Below are 22,032 nucleotides of genomic sequence, written 5' to 3' on the forward strand. Positions count from 1 at the left end.
ATAGCTTTTATTTTTTAATATTCGCCAGAAAACCTATCAGTGGATCCAATCCAATTCAACTAAAGCAGAAAGCAAATTAAGCTAAGAAGTTCAACTAATTTCAACATTTTACACCATGAATTGTAGTCTACCAAAGTCAAACAGCATGAAAAATGATAGGCCTGCTAAAGTTATACTTGAATGACTTCCATTCCATTCAACTTAAACTCAGATGCAACCAATAATTGGAATGCCAACAAAGTCTACACTGTCCTCAATGCTCCAGTCTAGTTTACAACAGCCAATCTCTCTTTTGATTTGTCTGTGTCGATGAGCTGACCAAGATACCATGATAGGCTATGGCAGTATGGCTATGGCAATGACCCACTGTTTGGTCATGTTTTTATGTCTCAGAATGATGCCTCTGACTTTATACAAAACGTTACATTTATTGCAATTACTTGGGGTTAGAACAACGTTACGGAAAACATGCTGAAAATAATCGACTGGTCTGACGCCCAGTGTTCCTTGTCTTGCAAGAACCGGTATCCACTTTCTGGCAGGTTTCCAACCCAGTTCCAATTAACCAGACGGCCAACGGCTCCGCTGAATCTTGTGTCAGTCGAGTAGCGACCAAATCCCCTTGCACTGTGCAATGAAAACAGACTGCAATGTTTTCACACGCGTAAAATACAAACTTCATGTGACACACAGGCCTGTTTTGAAGTCGTCACACTTTATGTTGTAAATAGCAGTTCATGATTTCCTAAAGCCTTTTTAATAGCACAATAGCAGCATAAACAAAGGTTAGGCCACAGATATGTGATCAAATGGAACAATTTGTCAGAGGTTTAGCCTATCCAGAATGTTTGATATTATAGAGTGGTTGCATTTTATTTTGAAAAGAAAGGTGAAATTATTCATCCCATTTATCGGAATTTGCCTGAAGCCAAAAGTTAAATCTTGGCAGCTGTGATCCTGTATGCAGAGGAATGGTCTTTAATGTCAAAACTGTGTACATTAGCAAGCATACTGTATCTCAGTAATCATTTCACTCTAATTGAAGGAATGGGAGGCAAACGTAGAGGCTGGTTCAGTTCTCAGGTGAAAAGGGCAAATATAATCTATATAAGTAAACATCAAATATCTCCAAGGATTTACTATAAGCTATAATAGGTCTTGGTTAGAGGGTGTCATTTTAGCCTATTCTGGTTTGTACTGATGTCTTTATTTCTGAAGCAGCATATGTGGTATGAGAAATAGCTTTTCTCCCCCCACATATATGAACAAAACAGCTTCTGGCTTAATTTTGCTTATTTATTTATTTTTGCTTCTGGTTCCGCCAGGCAGATCAGAGAGAAAGGCCAACTGTAAAAATATCCAAGGCAGTGCTCACAGATCATATAGCTGCCCTGTGGATTTGCTGCTGGCTTGTGTGAATTCACATTTTGATTTATGGAAAAGAAACCTGTTTTTTAGGAGAGCTGTGTTTAGAAAGCCTTGTGAAAAGGTGGAGGATATTCTCTGAAAAGAACACAATAGCATAGAAAGTGGTCTTCGAAATTGCTCCCTCTGGCACCTTGAAACACATGCCATGTCATTACGATATGACCCAGGAGACAGAATGCGTTGGAATGCATTGTGCCAAATTTTTGTACACAATGTTGTAGACTCCATTCCTCTGAAGATTTAGGACTTGAGAATCTCTTTCTGCATTTTTTCTTTCTTTTTAAAATTCCAACATAGGCCTATTTATGGCCCCATACAATTACATTTTAGATCAAAAATGTACATATAATTATTTGGTCATACAATCAGGTCTTAAGCACAATATGACCACAGTAATAAAAACTTTGTTATCCTGTAGATTTAGAAACCTGTCATACATTTACATTGTAACCATGAATCTTTTTGGGATCCGTGCATCTAAAAGAATAGTGTCTAAGAATAGTATCAATAATTAAAACAGTGGTCTGTGTTTGTACCACTATAACTCCATGAATGGACAAAAATATCAAACAGTAAAACTAAGCAAGGGATTCCCAAACCCAATCCTGTGTAAAAAAACAAATATTATCACTTTTAGAGGCCATCACTACCTGATAAGTCTCTCTCTCTCTCTCTCTCTCTCTGTGTGTGTGTGAGAGAGAGAGAAAGAAAGAAAGCGACCATGTAGAGACAATATGTAAGTGTCTGTATAGTGTACGTGTTTCAGTTTGGGTGGCAATGGTGCCAGAGAGCTCCCCACTCATCCGTCCGCAAGTCTCTTGTCTCAACCTGATTGTTCACTATTGGGAATCGGCCAGCCGCCAAACTTCACAATCCTCGTTTGTGCCAAATTGGGTTGCAAGCTTGGATGATTACGGACAATATTCGATGAGGGTTTCGTGGAGGCAACAGAATGTAAATGTGACCTCAGTCAGCGTTACGGTTCAAGCCTGGCCTGCTCTGCAGCCTGTGTTTATTTATTTAATTCACTCCCTGCAAAGACGCTTTTGTGCCAGATCATTAAAGGCCGAGAGTAAACTCACACCGCATCAAAACCTTAGCATCCACTGTGCGTACACCGATTGGGAGGACCCGGAGCCTAGCTGTATGAACTACAAAGGTTATTAATTAAGGCAGATGAAATTAAGTATCTGACCACACTGAACTCCATTTTGGATGTGTTGTATCAGATATTCAATAATGAATTATTGATCACAAAATATTTTTTTCCTAATGTGTGTTTCTTGAGGTACTTTCAATTTTATCCATATTTTATAGTTTCTTCCCTTTTTTCTTGTTTGCATGTCACTGCACGGAAAATGTTTTGTAAATTTCCTTTTCATCAAACTGAAAGTTAATTATGCATGGAACATATTAATAATAATAATAACAATTACTCACATTATTTTTTTAAAGAATAGCCAACAAACTGAGGGAAACTTGAATTCATAAGTAAATCCACGTTTGAGCCAAAATAAGACTTGTATGTTATAAACTTGTGTTATACTTTTATTTTGTGTTTTTCTACTGCCTTATAATAAGGCCTTTACTCTCTGAATATTGTAATGAAACAGTTGATATATTTTGTGAAAGAGACATTTCCTTCATTGTTCACTTGGTTTTTAAGTTTGTTGTAATGCAACTGTTTTGTTTTTATGCTGTGAAGCACTTGAATAAAGAAAATACAATGTTGTTATTTGTGTACCATTTGCACTGTGATTTGAAAGGCTAAACAAGAAACTAAATATATTGTGTTGCTTACAATACATTCTCCCATGTGTTTGTTTCATTAACTTCTACAACATGTAGGCCTATCTAACCTGTAAAAGTATAGTAGCCTAGCCTATAGGCTAAAGTGCTTCAGACACCGTAAATGATCGGATGTGCTATAGCTCATTTAAGCTTTAAGACTGCATGCAAAACAAAAGTGTCTATCTGTCTATGTAGAAGTGGAGCCTATATTTGTCAACAGTATCATTCCTCACTCCTGTAGATCTCTCCCACTCCAGCAAACCACTCTGTAGGCATAAGGTGATATGGGCCATAAAAACAACAAATGGACAGACTTCTAGATAGTGTTGGGGAAACATAATTGGAAATAGCCTATGCCATTAAAATGTACATAGGACTAATGGAGATTACCGAAATTAAGAAAGTTGCTGTTTACCCTAATGTATCTTAAACTAACCCCTTGACACACATTAGCTACTTAATCAGTAGCCTATCGACCTTCCCATCATGGCTTGATAGCCTACCTGTAGGATGAGAATAATACATCCATAAGTCAACATGTTTTATCTCCAACGTTGCAAAGAAGTGCCAGTGATCATTACATGAATCACATATAATGTTAGTCGTTATAGATAGAACCAAAGATATTTTAGCTCACCCGTCTCTGATAAAAGAAAACTATGATAAAAAAAAAAACTCGCCTGGCCACATAGACCTCTTTGCTTTCCGTAGTTTAAAGCCACCTAACCTCTGACCTTTCAGTTGAGGAAAACTTTTGCACTTCCTGGATACTGTTCGAGTGTTTGGATTTCCTCGGGGCGATGTGTTTTGGGGAGACAAAAAGCACTACCTGAATAAATTGAATCAAATCCTCCATCAAAATGAGTTGGTACGTACAACATGGTGAACTTCAAACTCCAACACATCCAAATAAACGATGTTTCTTCTTGTTTTCGTTTTTGCAGCTAACAGCATTAGCCTAGCACTAGCGCAGTTGTAAATTAGCACTGACATTACCCTGCGTCAAAACATCGCAAAAAGTAATGATGTTTTTCATTCTGTAATTCCAGATGTTAAACTATCGCATGTGTATAATGTGTGTGACAAGACATTTTTAGAGTTCTAAAAAGGGAAGCCGTAACTGTAGCTTATTGCTGTCTGCTCATGGGTCGAATGCTAGTGTGTTGTGCTAGTGTTGCTACCTTGCAATAATCTCTTCAGGTTACGTTTGCAAGATAACGTTAGCCGAATGAATGGTCACATAATTATGGGATCTATATGCATAGCATAGTTCTACACAACGCTTAATAGTTTTGAAAAGCCTATGCCAAGTGGTTCGCTCGATGGTTAAGAAATAACACAGTCCAGTCATGGTAGCATCTAGCAAAAGATTGGACGAGTGACAACCTCAACCAGTAAATTAATTAGGCTGTAAAGTCGTTAGCCTGTTAGCAAATGCTGGCCAACACGAGTTTCAGTTCCCCGCATAGCTGCTACACAAAAATGGGCTCAACCATATAACAAAATGTGTTGGACATAGTTTGTGGTCCTTCAGAATTGACTTCCGACAGAATTCGACAGATCTTATATTGACAACACTTCTATTACCATAGTTGTTTTCCTTGTTGATAATAATATGGAATAAGTGAACAGACAGTTAAAACAATCGCAGATTGTTTTCAGAGGAGCTGTAATGGAAAAAAAAATCATGCACCTTTTGATGCATATCGTCTATTAGGCCTTGATGTTGCAACAGTATCTGCCATGTTTGATTACTCTTTGCTTTGAGAATTTAGGGCTGTGATCTGTCTGAGCCAGGCTAGTTCAGATTTGTAGAATAGGAGCAGCATACTGTTTGGCTCATTTAAGATCGCAATTACTGAAAAACACATTAGACAAATGAAGAGACAATGTTCTGCTGTCCATACTTTATCTCCCCCGTGTTTTGAATGGAGAATAGGATTATATAAGTATAGCCTAAGTCTATTTTTTTTTAGCAAACTGGAAAACAGAAAAGACTTGAAGGCCATGGTTTTAATGGTGAACTCTGCAGTATTGTAAGATATTGGTACGATTGGCTAATGAATGGCATTACTATGGTTAATGGTGGTTCACTAAGAAGATGGGGCATATTTAATTTGCAAATGCACTGTTCTGTAGTTTATTGGCGGAGTGTCTGCAGTTTGTTGTTGTTATGTTCAAAACTTGAACATCATCAACATAATTGAAGTACAATTTACACTGTGCCTGTTGTGAGGTGCATTTTCATCTGCCTAGGTCTCAAACATAGCCTACTCTTCAGTCTTAGAAGTACATAGGCAAACTTCCAGCATAATCGGTCTACCGAGTATTTTTTGGATTGCACATTCTTGTCATGGTGGTCAGCAAAGCAGTTTGAAAGCCTGTATCTTGCTCTTCATTCCACCACGTCTGCTACATTGCATTACCACACTCCCCAAAACAAAGCCTTATGTTTCAAGACTTGCTGCTGAATATGATGTTCATGATTGATAAAAAAACTCTGAAAACATAATTGGCCTTACATCATTGTCATTCTGCTGACAGAGACAGGATTATGGTAGTGTCATTGGCATTGCCAAAATATTCATTACGCATTGATTACGTTGGAAGTTGTTTCCAGTGACACCCCTCCTGTTTCTGTAGTGCGTTATAAGTAAGACCCACATTTACAGGGTCAAAAAGCACCAGGCGACCATTAGAGGGGTGAGGCCAGACCAACGTCACCCATCCCAGTATCGGGATCATTGGCTGGCTCGGGGGACAACACTTCAACCAGCACGCACTGCCAGCTCCAGGGGTCGGAGGTGAACCAGGCCCCCGTGAAAGGGTCCATTATGACCCGGTCTAACTGGCAAATTCCAGGCAGGCCCTCTCTCCGAGCCCATGACGTGGGCCCAGTGACTCGAGGGTCATCAGGGAGAACAATTGGCCAGTTCCGTCTCGTCAAGCAGCCCTCTGTGTTCTGCCGCGATAAGATCCCCCCAGCCCCCGTCCCTCCCACCCCCACCCCTCCTTTTATTGCAAGCGGCGCGCTCTTCACAGTTCCGCTAGCTGGGTTTCGCTGTTCTGCCTGCCGGTGGCTGAGCGCGTTGCCTGCCTGCCTGCGTGACTCATCTCCATCCCTTGGCTGCGTAATTGCTCCGCTCCGCTCTGACAGAGTCGAAGCTTTGTTGCTGAGGCTGGGTCTCGCACGTCCAGAGTGGCGTCTCCTCGGCCAGATCTGCATCGCCGTGAACGGGACACAGTGTTCAGCGCTCAATAAAGAGGTCTCTTCAGAACGTACTGCAATCTTTTGTAACCACCCCCCCGCATCTACTTTAATACTGCTGGTCAGTTCCACATCTGTTGCCTATCTTGTGTTGTTCCCTAAAATGTAATATCTCTCAGAGGCCCTCTTTGGATGCCTCTCTTTTCCTTCAATGTCTAGTACTCCATTGTTTCATTCATATGGAATCATTCATAATTGTTTATTTTTTTCTTTTTTTGCCCGTGTCTTTTTTTTTTTCCCTTTCTGAAGACCTGAGTTTTCAGTCAGGACTCATCTGTGTGTGGGAGACTGCTCTGCTGTGCTCCATTCAAGTGATTTTTTTTCCATTCATGCTGACACGTCTGAGTGCCGCATTCACATTACTTTTTTCTTTGGGGAGAAGTGTGTCGATCACCTTGACACACTTGTCTCCCAGCTTAGTTTATGCTTCTAGACACCTGTTGATCAGGTCTTCACCTTAGCATTGTACAGAGTACAGAGTTTCGTCACAACCTCTGTAGCCCTTTTTCATTTTGGACACTGGAAACGCTTAATCAACACTAAATAAACACTTGCGTATTGAGTAAAAGTAAAACATAACGCTGCATTGCACAACAGATAGGCCTGTTCGTTTGAATGCCAAATTAAGACCAGAAACTCAGGCTCTAGGCTAAATGAGAATTTAAATGTCATCTAACAGGCCCAAAGCACCAAAATACTTTGAACATCAAATCTGACATCATTGTCAGTCACTATAGCTAGGTGATGTGACATCACATGTATTCCTTAATTGGTAGTGTCGATGGACAGTGCTGTAATTTCACAATTTAAAAAAGGACTTTAATTACTCCCTGTCTTAAGTCATCTTCCTTGACATGACTGTTTGGCGCCACTTGTTGACATTGATGCATGCATCTGAAGCAATAACATTCATGGTGTGACCCAGTGTCAAAATTTAACCAGGATAATTATCATTATGGCACGTATTTTAAGGTTCTCCTCTAAAAGTAGGTTAATTCATGTCATTGTTATACAAACCTGTTCTTATACTTACTGCTAGGCAAGTGATGCAAAGTATCAAAACAGCTGTATTCCCTTTGCTCTGACCCTCTGTCCACGGCAAAGACCTACCCTTTCCTTGTTAGTCTGACCTTTTGTCCTTGGCCATCTATATAAGTATATATACTCTTTTGATCCCGTTTCTATGAAGAAACTTTAAAGAATCCTTTGATTGTAGTATTTATTTATATAACTTATATATATATATATATATATATATATATATATATATATATATATATATATATAGATAGATAGATAGTTGTCTTTGTTATGTACAGTTTCTTTTTATTTGAAACTGTACAAGTTAAGTGTGCTGAGTATGAGCTGAGCAGACCTACTATTGGGTAAAAAAAGACATCTTGTTATGTGTAGACTCTTGATTTCTGTTTGTTGGTGACTCTTTTGTGGCTCACTAAGGAGCTTCAGTTCATCATTAAGCAGTCATCCACATGAAAATCATTAAATTGTTGAGGTCCATATTTGATGACTAATTAAGTATTTTTGCATAGACAGAAAAGGTAATTTGTTTTGCTACTTAAGACAGAAAAAGTAATTTGTTTTGCTATTTTAATCTTTGTTTTAAGCAATGTGTTATCATCAAATTCTCCTTATAATTTTATTTTAATGATAAGTTAAATGAAGAATGATATGAAAATGTTCACAATTTTAAAAGTGTGTGCTCTAAGCTCACCAACGGTTTTAGCATCTTAAGAATACCAAGCCTAGGCTTGGCTTGATCAACGTGATTAGTCATCCCAGTAGTGACTTGTGTCTGCCCGTGGCAGAAGTAAGCTTCTACAGTATGCAAGCGTTGCATGCAAATAATGGTGAATAAAGCCCCATAATGACCTTGTGACGCAGGCTAGGGTGACTGCTGGCGTTCTCCCTGCTCTAACCCAGTCAGTGTATGCATGGGGGAAGCATGGCCGATGCAATACAGTTGTCCCTGGCACGGTGGCAAGGGTCTACCCAGGGGGCATGGGATCAGGGCACGCAGGCTAACCCCCGCTTCCGACCATCTGAGGGCGTCTACAAAAATGTCTCTGTGTGTGAAGAGTCATCCCAGACCATTCCCACAGAACAGGGAGCAGGAGCGCTGCCATGCTGGACACAGAAACTCCCTCTCTTGCCTGTGTTGCCTTTTCTATAGGCATTCACAAAGCCTGTAGTGATTACTCAGTCAGTCACTGATGTACACACTAATGTAAGGTGTAGGTAGAGGTAGAGACAGCATGCGTCTATTTCATTGTCAATGCTAAGACATCAACAGTTATTCAAGAAGGGCTGCAACTATTAATCAATTAGTTATTGACAATTAAAGTGATTGCCAACTATTTCGATTATCGATTAATCAGTTTGTGTCTTTTTTAAGGAAAATACATTCAAATTCTTTGATTGATGCTTCTTAAACTTGAATATTTTCAATATTTACTTATTCATCTATGGCAGTGAACTAAATACTGTATCTTTGGTGTGGGGACGAAACAAGGCATTTAAAGAGATAATCTTGGGCTTTGAAAAACAATAATTTACATTTTTCCACCATTTTCTGGCATTTTATCGATCAAGCAACTAATCGATTAATCGAGAAAATAATCGTCAGATTAATCGACTATGAAAATAATTGTTAGTTGCAGCCCTATTCAAGAAAACACATTTCTAATTATTACGATTATACGTTGTCACAATCGGGTCCTGAGTCCATGTAGCAAGTTTGCTTTTGATACCTCAGTGCATTGCTGAGATATGGCCTCAATTCCCGCCAAGGCTTCTCTGCCACTTTTAATTGGCTTTATTGGGTGAACGCTTTCACAAATCAAATCACCAACAGGTCAATTTTGTGTGTTTGGTATAAAGATCATCCAAGACAAATTTTGAGAAAAATGGACAAAATCTGTGACCTGTGATTTTTTTTTTTCTGATTTTCAACAAAATCCAATATGGCAGATATTGACGTCATGTACGTTGAAAAGGGCTTGAACCAAGGTTCGTAATGGTACCTCAGTTTTTAAAAAATCGGGTAAATGGTTCAAAATGGATGGATGGATGCAGCTTCAACTTTGAACCATTGGTGGCACTAGAGTGTTTGAGGTGCAATTGTGAAACTTGGTGGAAATAATCGGGGTACTGTCCCCAATCAATGTGCCAGATTTCACAACTTTTAACCATACGTTGTTTGGACAGCCATAGACTCCAATGACATAAGAATGATGTTTAGCCTAATAATAAGAAAAGGTACACACACACTTGGGGTGCCTTTGCAGCTTCACTTAGCCTCCATTTGGAGCTTTTTATGTAGACTAATTCATTACAGCTAATCAGACTTGACTTTGTTTGAAGATTTCATATAAAACACATTTAATTGCAGAATCTATAGGTTAGTAAGTGTTAATAAGTTGTATAATTTTCATCATGAAATATGTGAAATACATTTTCACAGCTGACATTCATTTTGACACTGCATCTGCCAATAGGCTAGTAGTGTGTGTTGTAGTAGTAGTGTAGAGGTTGTGTATGGCAAGTGGCATTAACTGGTTAAAAAGTTCTCCCTCTTTATGTGGGACGTTAACTCTGATCTGTCAGAGTGTTTCTTTACTTCTGAACTGTCTAGTTTTTTTCTCTCTTCTCTTTTTGTCAATTTGCCACGTCTGAAAAAGCACTATTAGGCAATATTACCCATTGCGTCACGAAGTAGTGCAAGAGAAACAATCAGTTTAAACCTAGATCTGGAGTTGTGAGATTATTCGTGAGATAAGCCAAGTTATGTTCTGCTGCTGATGCATTTCGTTTGTAGTTCTATGAGTCATCTCTGTGGACTTGAGGAATTTAAGTGGGTGACTCGGCTAAACGTAGTTTTCCATGATGATGTTGCCTTGGCAGATGTATGACAGAGGTTAAGGTACTTTTCCTGCTGGAATAGGCCATTTGTCCTTTTGTTCATCGGTCTGCATTTCAGCTTTGCCAGAGCTTTAGTATCTTCGCTGCTTTTGATTCAGAGACATTGTGATGGCTGTGTTGTACCAATTATTTTTATCGGATCGTTTTTTTTCCCTTTGTCTGTGACTTGGGTTATACACAATGTCTCTGTTTTGCTGTTGTGTTCAAATATAGATGTGCAGTCCCCCCCTGTAGATGAAAAGTGTGTGTTCCTTGTAAGAAGGGGATGAAATAGGCTACAAATTCAAGTTGTAGCCTACTTTCATGGGTTGGACTTGGCGCTTTGATTGAGCTGTCATGAAAGGGGAGTGACTGACACACACACTCACACACACACCAGCACATTTACACACGCAGAGTTTATTCACACCCTTTGCTTTCCATCTCATTAGTGCACACACCTTCGCTTTGACGCAGCTGCTGTCCCAGTGAGCCTGTCAGCAGCGCCTGTCCGTCAGTCTCCAGGCATATTATTAGTGTCAGATCAACGTGTGTGTGTGTGTGTGTGTGTGTTTGTGTCTTTCGACACAGGTACACGTCTGGAGTAAAACCTATGATTTATTTCTCATAGGCTCCCTCAGACTCTTTGCTCGGCAATTAAGAAGCAACCCATTGGTGCGGTAGAGGGGTCGCTGGGAGCTGAGGGGAGGAACGATTACTCCCAGAGGGGTTGCTTGCTACCTATTTTGGGCACGACTGTTGGGTTTTGACATCCGTAATCCTGTAATGCGATTTTGAGTGTTTTCTGTCTCTTTTTGTTTTTGTTTTACATGCTCACTTGTTCACACACACGTACACACACGCACACACACACGCACGCACAAACACACAAATGTACACAGACTGGCCCTTGTCTCTGAAGTCAATGTCGCACATTTTTCACAAACTGATTTGCTGGCTTTTCAGCCATTGAGTTGTTGAGAGAGAGAGTGTTTGTGAGAGAGAGCGCGAGCATGTGCAAGAGAGAGAAAAAAAAATGTGACAGTACAAGCTTGGCCAGAGGAGGCCTGAGCTCTTACATCATCATCAGGCACAAAATATCCGGAAAGGTCACATCAGTTGGTATGGCAAGCTAGATGCGCCGTGGTGGCAGGGTAGGGCAGGCCAGAGTGATGAAAGTCCCTCAAGACGGCAGAAGAGACGAGGGACGTCCCCTTGCATTCATCGCCACGGCTCCGCGTCATGGCTCATAAATGTCGGAGTGCTATGCCTAATCTATAGCTGCTCCTTCCTGGCCTCCCGTTGATAGCCGCTCCAATTACTCGGCTCGGCGATCGCACTGTCCCTCAAGAACTGCTGTCCGAGAGCCACCGTCTTCTCTGGCTAACAAGTTAAAGCAGGACGGGCGACCTTCGGATTTGTTATTTAGGGCCTGACGTTGCATACCCCTGCCTCATCGTTGAGAGCATGTCGTTATTCGCTGGGAGCCATCTGTCAACGCTGGGGAGGTGGGCTCGCTGTGTGCTCGTATGGGAGGGAGAAACAAGGGCTAAAATTGTCTGGGAAATGACAACAGTCCTTGCCGCCTTGTTTCCTTTTGCATTCAATTTTGGGTGGGATTGCTGTGAACCATTGTCATCTGCCAGAAATAAGCATGACAACGAACATATCATCTTTCCCCTAAATATTTCATCATATAGGCGATCTGTCATAGTGGTCATAGAATGAGTAACAGCACCAGAGTCCTAGATAGAGTCTAAACTTGTCTAGGGCAGATTTCATCATTGCAATAGTTAACAGCAACACATTACATTACAACAAAGCAAGTCATAATAGTAATTGTAGAAGAAGATGATTATCAGTTGACATTTGGCAACATTTCTTCTTTGAAATTTGTGTGTGTGTGTGCGTGTGCGTGTGTGTGCGCGCGCGTGTGTCCCCTATGAATGTCTCCATGTGCGTGTGTTTAGTTTGTGTTTGTTATGTCCCTGTCCCCCACTGCTCAGCCTACACAAGTGTGTGTGTGTGTGTGTGTGTGTGTGTGTGTGTGTGTGTGTGTGCGCGGATGGGAGAGTGGTGCTGGTATCCTGGGGAGGTGAGGAGAGGTGAGGTGAGGGGAGCCAGAGTCACAGTGTCGTCGCCACATGGGCCAGTGGGGAGAGGCCCCTTCTCATTAGAAGTGACATCCGGGAGAGATGGCAAGCAGATGTGTGTGGTGGCGTGGCAGCAGCAGCAGCAGCATCAGCAGGAGGCATGTGTGGTTGGGTCAGGCACGTTTCAGCGGGAGTCCTGCTGAATGGTCTTCAACCAGAGGCAGTAGGCTATAGGCTCTCCTCTGGTCTCCTCTCCTCTCTTCTCCTCTGGTCTCATCTCCTCTCTCCTCTGGTCTCCTCTCCTCTCCTCTGGTCTCCTCTCCTCTCCTCTCCTCTCCTCTGGTCTCCTCTCCTCTCCTCTCCTCTCCTCTCCTCTCCTCTCCTCTGGTCTCCTCTCCTCTCCTCTCCTCTCCTCTCCTCTGGTCTCCTCTCCTCTCCTCTCCTCTCCTCTGGTCTCCTCTCCTCTCCTCTCCTCTCCTCTCCTCTCCTCTCCTCTGGTCTCCTCTCCTCTCCTCTCCTCTCCTCTCCTCTGGTCTCCTCTCCTCTCCTCTCCTCTCTGGTCTCCTCTCCTCTCCTCTCCTCTCTGGTCTCCTCTCCTCTCCTCTCCTCTGGTCTCCTCTGCTCTCCTCTCCTCTCCTCTGGTCTCCTCTCCTCTCCTCTCCTCTCCTCTCCTCTGGTCTCCTCTCCTCTCCTCTCCTCTCTGGTCTCCTCTCCTCTCCTCTCCTCTCTGGTCTCCTCTCCTCTCCTCTCCTCTGGTCTCCTCTCCTCTCCTCTCCTCTCTGGTCTCCTCTCCTCTCCTCTCCTCTGGTCTCCTCTCCTCTCCTCTCCTGTCCAAGGCAGTGCTCAGTGGGCCCATGCCGACATGGAGGGTCCTGCACTGGCGTCCATCTCTCTTCCTCCCACACCGGTTCCTGCTAGGCAGATTGAAAATTTGAATGGACCTGACTGGTCTCTTCGTCAGGCTGACCGCGCCTGCTCTGGCCTGTCTGGTGTCATTTTTAGAGATTGACTGAATGTGTTAACCTGAGAGGGAAAGTTTAATTTTGTTTGAAGTCTGACAGTTTAGCTGAATAGAATTTAAATTAAATGATGCACTGAACCTGACAATGATGAGTCTTTGTCAGGTTCAGAGATGGACAGGCTCAACCTGTTTTGTGATATGCTAATTCATTAAAACAGTTTGTAGTAATACTTTAAGAATGCCATTTTAACCAGCTTTTTAATAAAATACTTCTTTTTTTTAAGCTCCATTTTCTATTACTTCTATCACTTATGTTGAAGATTTATGCCATGGTGTTTTTTCAATAATTGGTATACTTGAGCATCCTATCGAAGTCATACATTTGGTATTGTGATGACAGTAATCATAGCTCAAATTTGAAATGCTGATCAACTGTTTGTGTTCTTTCATAGGATTCCTTTCAAGATTGGACAACCGAAAAAACAAATCGTTTCCAAAACGGTGAGAATTGACTCTATGTCTTGTCCGTGTGTAGTATACATTGTGTAGCACCCTCATATAGTCACAGTGAGAGTGCAGATGCACTTATCTTTTCTTTATTAAGGACTTTAGAACCTTAGCTGGTTCTGGGCAGACAGTTGTTTTTCCCAAGTGTATAGAAGGAGACAAGTCCTTGTGACTGTCTCCCAAGTCCTTTAGTGCCTTTTCTTAAGCCATGGATTCAGAGCTGACAATTTTGGGTCCTCGGAAGTGTCCGTTCAGAGTCAGGCCTGCAGACGCTGTCAGCCTCCTCCTTGCTGCTGCCAGGACGGTCCTTTGGCGGCCGCGCTAGCAGCCTCGGTGGCTTTGGATCGGAGCTGCGCCCTGACCAGAGTCCTGCCACAGTCATGCCTGTCCAACCGCGCTCCCAGACATGGGAAAGCAGGCCGTTGTCTACACGCCGGTCAGAGAGAGAAAGCCCTTGCGGCCGTTGAGGGTCACCCTGAAACCTCTTCGCCAGTGTTCCCACTCCCACTGTGTAGATATACACCACACATATTTAGACACACCACACACACAGACACACACACACACACAATACAGTACACACGCACATACACACGCACAAACATGCACGCACTTTTCCCGGGCACTGTGTAGCGTGGGTGTCCAGTTTCCCCGAACATAGGAGAATATAGCAGTCCTACATTTCAGTCCATTTGCGTCTGAAGAACGCAGCAATTACTGCACTGAGGCGTTCATGCTGGAAAAACAGACACTTAATCTTGACAGTCTGAGACCAACTAAATAGTCTGAAACGAAAACCTAGAGAATAAATCATGAAGAGCTTCAACACTTCATGAAGACTGAAGTATGAGACGCGCGTAACACCTTTTAAAAAAAGTTTTCCTTGACCAAGTCTGGATTGCCCGGCCCTACCTGACAGACTGTGAGTCATCCTCTTCACTGAACCAACCCCCCACCCCCCACCCCCCGCCTCACAGCCCTCCTGGCCCCTGGCAAAGCCACGTGTGGTGGAGAGCGCGCGCGCGCGCCTGCGCTGGCAGTGGCCAGGGAGTGGGTGCCATCCTCTCCTCTCCTCGCTGGGGTGGAACCACATCCCCTCTAATCTTGTTTGGGACTCTGGGCAGCAGCGTAGCCGCGGAATGGAACGGTCGCCGGCTTCCTGTTACATCATGGGCCCCAGAGGTCCGGTGTGAGTGGGCCCTGGACGGATGAATGGATGGATGGGGCTGCCTAGTGCCCCCTCTGTTTCCCCCAGAAAGCAGCTGCCCGCCCGTGTGTGTGTGTGTGTGTGTGTGTGTGCGTGAACGCGAGCCCATGCCTGTGTCTGTGTGTGTGTGGTGCCTGGTGCGTGTTTGTTTGTTTATCCCTGTGCCCGCAGAACCTCAGGAAAGGAACTCCCACTGCTCTGCCAAGGAGACAGTGTGGTCCTTTGCAGTCGCTACAGACAGACAGACAGACAAACAGACAGACAGAGAGACAGACAAACAGAGAGCAACAAGGCGACAGATCTAAGCCAAAGCAATAGCCAGCTAATTAAAGGAGTCTGACGGAAATCAGTGTGTGTTTGTGTTTGAAAAGTGCTACGGAACATTTGTCTCCAATGAGAAAAGCCCAAGTGGGTTGTTCATTGCATAAACAGCACAGCAGGCTGCAAATTGAGGTTATCCGCAAAACGGCACATTCAGGAAGCGATGAGCAAATACATTGTACAGCAGTGTCACTAAAATGGTTGTGTCATATGTCATATGTCCTATGTATTTAAACATAGTTAAATGAAAGCAGACGTAAAAATAGTTATTCGCAGTGCTGGTCCTAACATTCACATGGACCCTGTTTGAGCTGGTAGAGAAAAGCTCCATGGCAGCAACGTGTGCAAAACTGGGGCATTTTTTTTGCCCACACACTCTTTTAAGACAGCACCTTCTGTCTCCCCCCCCCCCCCCCCCCCTTCATCAAATGTTCTCATTTCTGTGTATGTGTGTGTGTGTGTGTGTGTGTGTGTGTTGTGTTTCTTTGGCAGGTTGAAAGGGACTTTGAGAGAGAATATGACAAGCTCCAAAAGTAAGTTGACATGTCCGTCACTATTTTGAATTTCCCTGGTTATTGCCTGCTTTTGGTTTACGCGTCATTAGTTTCTGTGTAAAATTCTGACACTCAAAAAATGAGAGCGCGAGACAAATTCAAAACTTTGGAAAAGGCCTCTGTTCCAACAAAGCAAAGAAAACAGAGCAAAACAAGAACATCCATTTTTAACAGGTCTGTCTTGTATATATTTTTTCTCTCGCTGAAACTGTCTACCTCCTTACGATTACATCAAACACGTTTCCGCACAACTGCTCGAAAAAGAAAAAAAAAGGCTGCTTTGAATGCCTGACCTCTTTACATCGCTATTCAACCCTGTCCCCCAAACTCTGTATGCATTTGCATTTGTGTCTGCACACATACACACACAAATGCAGTGTGTGTGTGTTTGTGCCCGCCGAAACAAAAGAGGATCGTTTAAAGTAATTTGCTGGCGACCCTTTGCAGGCCGACTGCAGAAAAAAAGGCCTTCCCTGCTGTGTTAGCCCAGGGGGTGCAGAGGCTGAGTGAGGGGGTGCAGTGTGGCAGTGGCAGAGAAGGAGGCCCGCGTCTCGCTCACAGACAGAGGAAGAGGGAAAGGAGCGATGAGGAGAGCGAGACCTGCCGCTTGAGCAACAGCCACTGGGATTTTGGGGGAGAGGGCGGTTTCAGTGTGCGTACATTGTACTGCCCGGGCGTGTTCAAACACCTCCGTTGAACGCACCTACGATATCGAATGATCTACCTCTTTGCCCGTCATGCATTTAAAAGAAAAAAGAAAAACCTGTGTGCTTGACTCTGGACAGGTTGACAAAGCCTTTTTCTAATATATATCCATTTGTGTCAATGAGACGCAACGCTCTTATTATCTGCTTAACTGTAACCATTCTTGTCGCCCTGACATTCGACACTCGTAATTGTGTTCCTTGTGCAGTCTTCTCCCACTCACTACTGGTTTAAACCTGATGGTGAGAACGACACCACTACCGCGTCGGGCCATAACCCCTCCTCCCCCTCCCCCGTCTTTTCCCATGTGCGCCTCACATGTGGACGTGAGGTGAGGTGGGGTGGGGTGGGCTACTCAGGAGAAAGGAGCATCTGGCTCCCTGTTCCTCCATTAGCACCTGCACAGACTGGGGCCTCCCTACACCCGGCGGCCAGATGACCGAACACGTAGGACTAAGACCCCTCCTAGCGCCTCACATATCCCATCTCTTACACACGCTCACACACACACACACACACACACACACACACACACACAAACACACACACACACACTCTCTTTTCCATACTAGCACGCACACACAGTCATACACACAGTCACAAACACACACAATAGCACACACACACACACACACACACACACACACACACACACACACTAACAACACAGTCACACACACTGCACTCTTAAAAAGGAAAGGTGTTTTTTTTTTTTGCCTTTGCCCCCCCAAATCCCCTTCTGCTTCCTAATGATATCCCTCAGATCTACAGTGACAGCAGTCTCTGGGGAACCCCTGAACAGCGCCTCATTCTCTCCCTAATTGATATAATGAACAGCCCCCCTACACACTCCAGTCTCAATTGTCAAGTAATTGCCAGTGTTAACACCCACGGTGTGAGTGAGAGCAGGCGAGATGGAGAAAGACCCTGTGAATTGATTCAGATGTATTTTTATTATCATTATTCTCTTTGTGAGAGTATCTACACATCACCTAGCTAGTATTTACAACAGTAGCGGGTTTTCCCTTTAAAGATAAATCAATAAGTAAATTAATAAAAAAATGACTTAATATTTTGTCTGACACTTCACTGTTGAAGTTTACAATGTACCCAATGTATCATGGCTTTATTCATCTCTTTTGAATTGTTAGATGCACGAGTTGGTATGAGTTGATGCCAAGATAATTTGCGGTCACACTCTCTCTCATAGTGTCATGAATCTTGTTTGACACGCAGCTACACCGTGTTCCAAATTATTATGCAACATTTATTTTTGTTTTTCTATTAAACTCATGGATCGTATTGTGTCTCAGGGCTCTTTGGATCATTGAAATCAATATCAGACACCTGTGATAATTAGTTTGCCAGGTGAGCCTAATCAAAGGAACATTACTTAAGAAGGATGTTCCACATTATTAAGCATGCCACAGGTTTCAAGCAATATGGGAAAGAAAAAGGATCTCTCTGCTGCTGAAAAGCGTGAAATTGTGCACTACCTTGGACAAGGTATGAAAACATTGGATATTTCCCGAAAACGTATGCGTGATCATCGTGTTGTGAAGAAATTTGTCGCTGATTCAGAGCACAGGCGGGTTCGTGCAGACACGGCATAATAAAGAAGGTTTCTGCCAGACAAATTCATTGGATTAGGAGAGCAGCTGCTAAAATGCCATTGCAAAGCAGCAAACAGGTATTTGAAGCCGCTGGTGCCTCTGGAGTCCGCGGAACCTCAAGGTGTAGGATCCTCAAGAAGTTTGCAAGTGTGCATAAACCTATTCGACCACCCATAAACAATGCTCACAAGCAGAAACGGTTGCAGTGGGCTCAGGAATACATGAAGACTAATTTTCAAACAGTTTCGTTTACGGGTGAGTGATGTGCAACCCTAGATGGTCCAGATGGATGGAGTAATGGATGGTTGGTGAATGGCCACCATGTCCCAGATGTCAATGAAGGGGTCCTATGTTAACATGTAACTTGGCCTGTTAAGATGTTTTTGATTGAAATAACTTTTGATTTGAATTATACTCTAACGGTTGATGACTGAAATTATACTGACTGTCATTTGAATCAACTATTTAGGAAAATCTGAGAAAAATGTAATTTGCATAATAATTTGGAACGCAGTGTAGTTTTACGGACAGTGTCATCATGATTAAATTTGCTTTGCTGGTGTGCTTGTGAAGAGAATAGAAGGCCAGGTGGTTCTGTCATCTGTTCTGAAGGCTGTGGGCAGCCGCAGACCGAGTGGACCCAGATGAGGACCAGATCAGAACATTAAAGGAATACTTCTTGACCCATTTATTACACCCTGCTTTGTACGCACACAGGCTGGAGGATCAGACGAAAAAGCTTCACAAGGACATGAAGAAGAGTACCGAGGCGGATGTAGGTATGTGCCTCTTTGAGAGTTTTTGGAGAACGGAAAGGATGTTTATGAGAGAGAATGCTTTGGACGGGTTACGTTGTAAGGAAATGAAACTGTATTGTTCTTAAAGTGTTTGTGATTTGATTACATTTCTTTGTCAGTGTTTTGACAGGTCGGGTGTTTTCTTATCGATAGTGATTTAATGTGACCTAGATGATATTAGAATTCAACAGGGAGTGTGCGTGCGTGCGTGCGTGCGAGCGTGCACATGTGCATGCGTGTGTTTAAGCTGCTGTGCATAACACACTCATATCATCAATGTAGAGGACAGAAGGCAGCATTTATTAATGTGGCCTACCCAGTAGTCAGTGTCTGCTGAAGAAGGGCAGGCCCTTGTCAAAGGCTTTTGTGCTCCATGTGTTTCTGGGAGCGGGGAGGTGTGTGTGTGTGTGTGTGTGTGCGTGTTGGGGGTGGAGGGGCGACGGTGGTGGTGGTAGAATTCCTCTTTCATTTCCTTTGCTACTTGCTCCACAATATGGGATACCCTATTTAAGAAACAGAGCTGTCATCTCCATCATCATAATTACTGGACACCATCTGTTGAGCAGGTCCTTCTACCAACTGCCACTGAACACAGTTTCTCAGCACAACATGCCAACGCAACAAGCTGTACACAGTTCTTCAGGGTGCTAACACGCTGGGATTTTGCATACTATAAGCATTAGTCTGGTATAGGGAACATTGTCAGGCCTTATCAGTGGATTTCAGTGCACAAGCCAGTTCTGTGCTCCCTGTTCATCGCAAAGCAGCACCTTGAATCAGTTGATCAGGCTATTCTTTTCCATTAAGGCTATTATTTTGCTATTGCTTTAATTAAAAAGATTGATTACTTGGTGATGTCTTACACCAAGAGTGTAAGGTTTGAGTTTAGAATAGGTTCTGCTCCAGATACTGACATGCTATCATCTTTCTCTTCTTTTAAAATTCTCTTACAATTTTGCTCTTCTCTTGTGAGTAGTTGGTGTAGTGAGCTGACTACCACTGATGCTATTGTTGAGATTTATGGTATGGTATTATTGTTAATGAATTGAAAAAAGATGTAATTTAAAACCGTGTTTGAAGAGCTTACATTTTCAATGCTCTCCTCATCACTTGCTTTCAAAGTCTTACACTCAGATAGCTTATTCAGATTGTTCTTTTCTTTTGAATTACACAAGTGTCAGAAACACAAACTTTGCCGATTGACTCCGGTGGCAAGAGTCACATTAGCATAGCAAAATTGAGTCTCGACCCTGTTTTAGGTAAGAGAGGAAGTGTGCCCCCCGTACCCCCCTCCCTCTCTTCTCACACACATCCCCGTTTGCGTTTGCACAGCTGTCCCCAGTGAGGCTCATTTAGGTTGATCGCATCGCAGTCATCTGATGAGCGCCCTGAGCCTAAGCTGTGATGGCAGCCCTGCCGATTAGCAGTAATTGGCGCTGGCACTGTAGAAACATTTGCACAGATTCACAGCCGCTCTTTTTTTTCTCCTTTTTTTTTTCTTTTTTTTGTGGTGAATATTCATCTCCATCGCAGCTCCCATCCGTTCAACAGATGCAGCGCGGCTGTACTCTCTCACACTTACCCCCCCCCTCCATCACTCCTTCCCTCTCTCCTTCCATCCCTTCCTCCTCTCCTCTCCTCTCCTCTCCTCTGCGCTCTCTCGCTCTCTCTCGCCCTCCCCTTCCTTGAGCTCCCCCTGTGGTGTTGTCTGCTGTTCTCCTGTGTCGGGCCTGTACTTTGGTTTGGTTCGCATCTGTGGGCCAGCTTGGCACAGGTTGTAGATGATCTGCTGTATTCTGTGCAGCGTCAGTTCAGTACACTACCACCAAACTGGTGCTTTTTTCAGGTCTGCTCTGCTATTTAATCTCATCTTGTCCACACTCTTTTGTGTGTGTGTGGGTGTGGGTGTGGGTGTGGGTGGGTGTGGGTGTGGGTGGGTGGTGTGTGTCTTTTTTAATTTAATTATTTTATTTGTCTTTTAGCTATGTCCAAGGCAGCGGTGAAGATTTCGGGAGACTTGCTGAGCAACCCCCTCTGTGAGCAGGACCAGTCCTTCCTGGACTTCATGGCGGCTCTGGACACGGCCATGAAGCGAATGGACGCCTTCAACCAGGAGAAGGTGAGCAGTCCAGAACCTAACTGGTCCATCGGCCAACTCCATACCCAAGCCATGTGTGAGCTTTTATCGTGGTGCAATCCATGGTGATTCAGCACAGGCAAACGGGCCAACTTTGAGAAATTAAATGCACGAATGGGGGCGTTCACAGTAGAGAGCTTCTAAGGCAAAGAATAAGAATACCATTCAGTTGGAGCTGTGTAGAGTCTGTTTTTGTATGGTGAAGAACCTGTTAGTATATGGTGTAGTAGACTGAAATTTTAGTTCGTTCACATTTCTCAAACGTACAGTGACTACGACACACCTCTCCCCATGTTGTGATTATCGCCGCCTCATTTGTGGACCAGAAAAGCCCTTCCTCCCCTCACACATTTGTGGACCATCTTGTCTCCCTTGCTCCCGTTTGAGATGCCACACTTCCACGCCACTGGCCACTGGTCCATTGGCTGCTCATCTCGTACTGTGTGTGTGTGTGTGTGTGTGTGTGTGTGTGTGTGTGTGTGTGTGTGTGTGTGTGTGTGTGTGTGTGTGTGACTCAGTCGTGCTGTTTAAAATAACACATTTCTATAGAATGGCGGCATCTCTCCTCACTGTCACAGCCCTTGTATAATGGGATCGGGGTGTTCCTTCCTCCCAGTCTTTACTTAATCCTCTCAAGCTTTCAGTCTTTCTGTCATGGACTCTTTCCTTTTCTTCTTCTTTTTCTACTTCTCCTTCTTCTTCTTCTTCTCCTTCTCCCTCTCTCACTCTTTT

At 43.4% G+C, this 22,032-nt stretch overlaps 2 protein-coding genes across 3 annotated transcripts in view; both read left to right on the top strand.

Annotated features, from left to right (window-relative positions):
• LOC121714755 (oxysterol-binding protein 2-like) overlaps positions 1 to 22,032 on the top strand; it is a 765,489-nt gene that overhangs the window by 168,965 nt on the left and 574,492 nt on the right. The gene's annotated exons all lie outside the window — the stretch shown is intronic.
• Positions 3,961 to 22,032, top strand: part of bin3 (bridging integrator 3) — a 45,959-nt gene continuing 27,887 nt past the window's right edge. The window contains exons 1-5 of one of the 2 annotated variants that reach the window (XM_042099837.1): positions 3,961 to 4,087; positions 13,912 to 13,960; positions 15,987 to 16,027; positions 19,084 to 19,145; positions 21,146 to 21,282. In XM_042099837.1, coding sequence (XP_041955771.1) covers positions 4,080 to 4,087; positions 13,912 to 13,960; positions 15,987 to 16,027; positions 19,084 to 19,145; positions 21,146 to 21,282 — 297 coding nt within the window. In that variant the 5' untranslated portion in view covers positions 3,961 to 4,079. The remainder of the gene's footprint in view (positions 4,088 to 13,911; positions 13,961 to 15,986; positions 16,028 to 19,083; positions 19,146 to 21,145; positions 21,283 to 22,032) is intronic. The other variant, XM_042099838.1, reaches the window with a different exon arrangement.

This window comes from Alosa sapidissima, chromosome 8, assembly GCF_018492685.1.
Source record: "Alosa sapidissima isolate fAloSap1 chromosome 8, fAloSap1.pri, whole genome shotgun sequence".
NCBI classification, from domain to species: Eukaryota; Metazoa; Chordata; class Actinopteri; order Clupeiformes; family Clupeidae; genus Alosa; species Alosa sapidissima.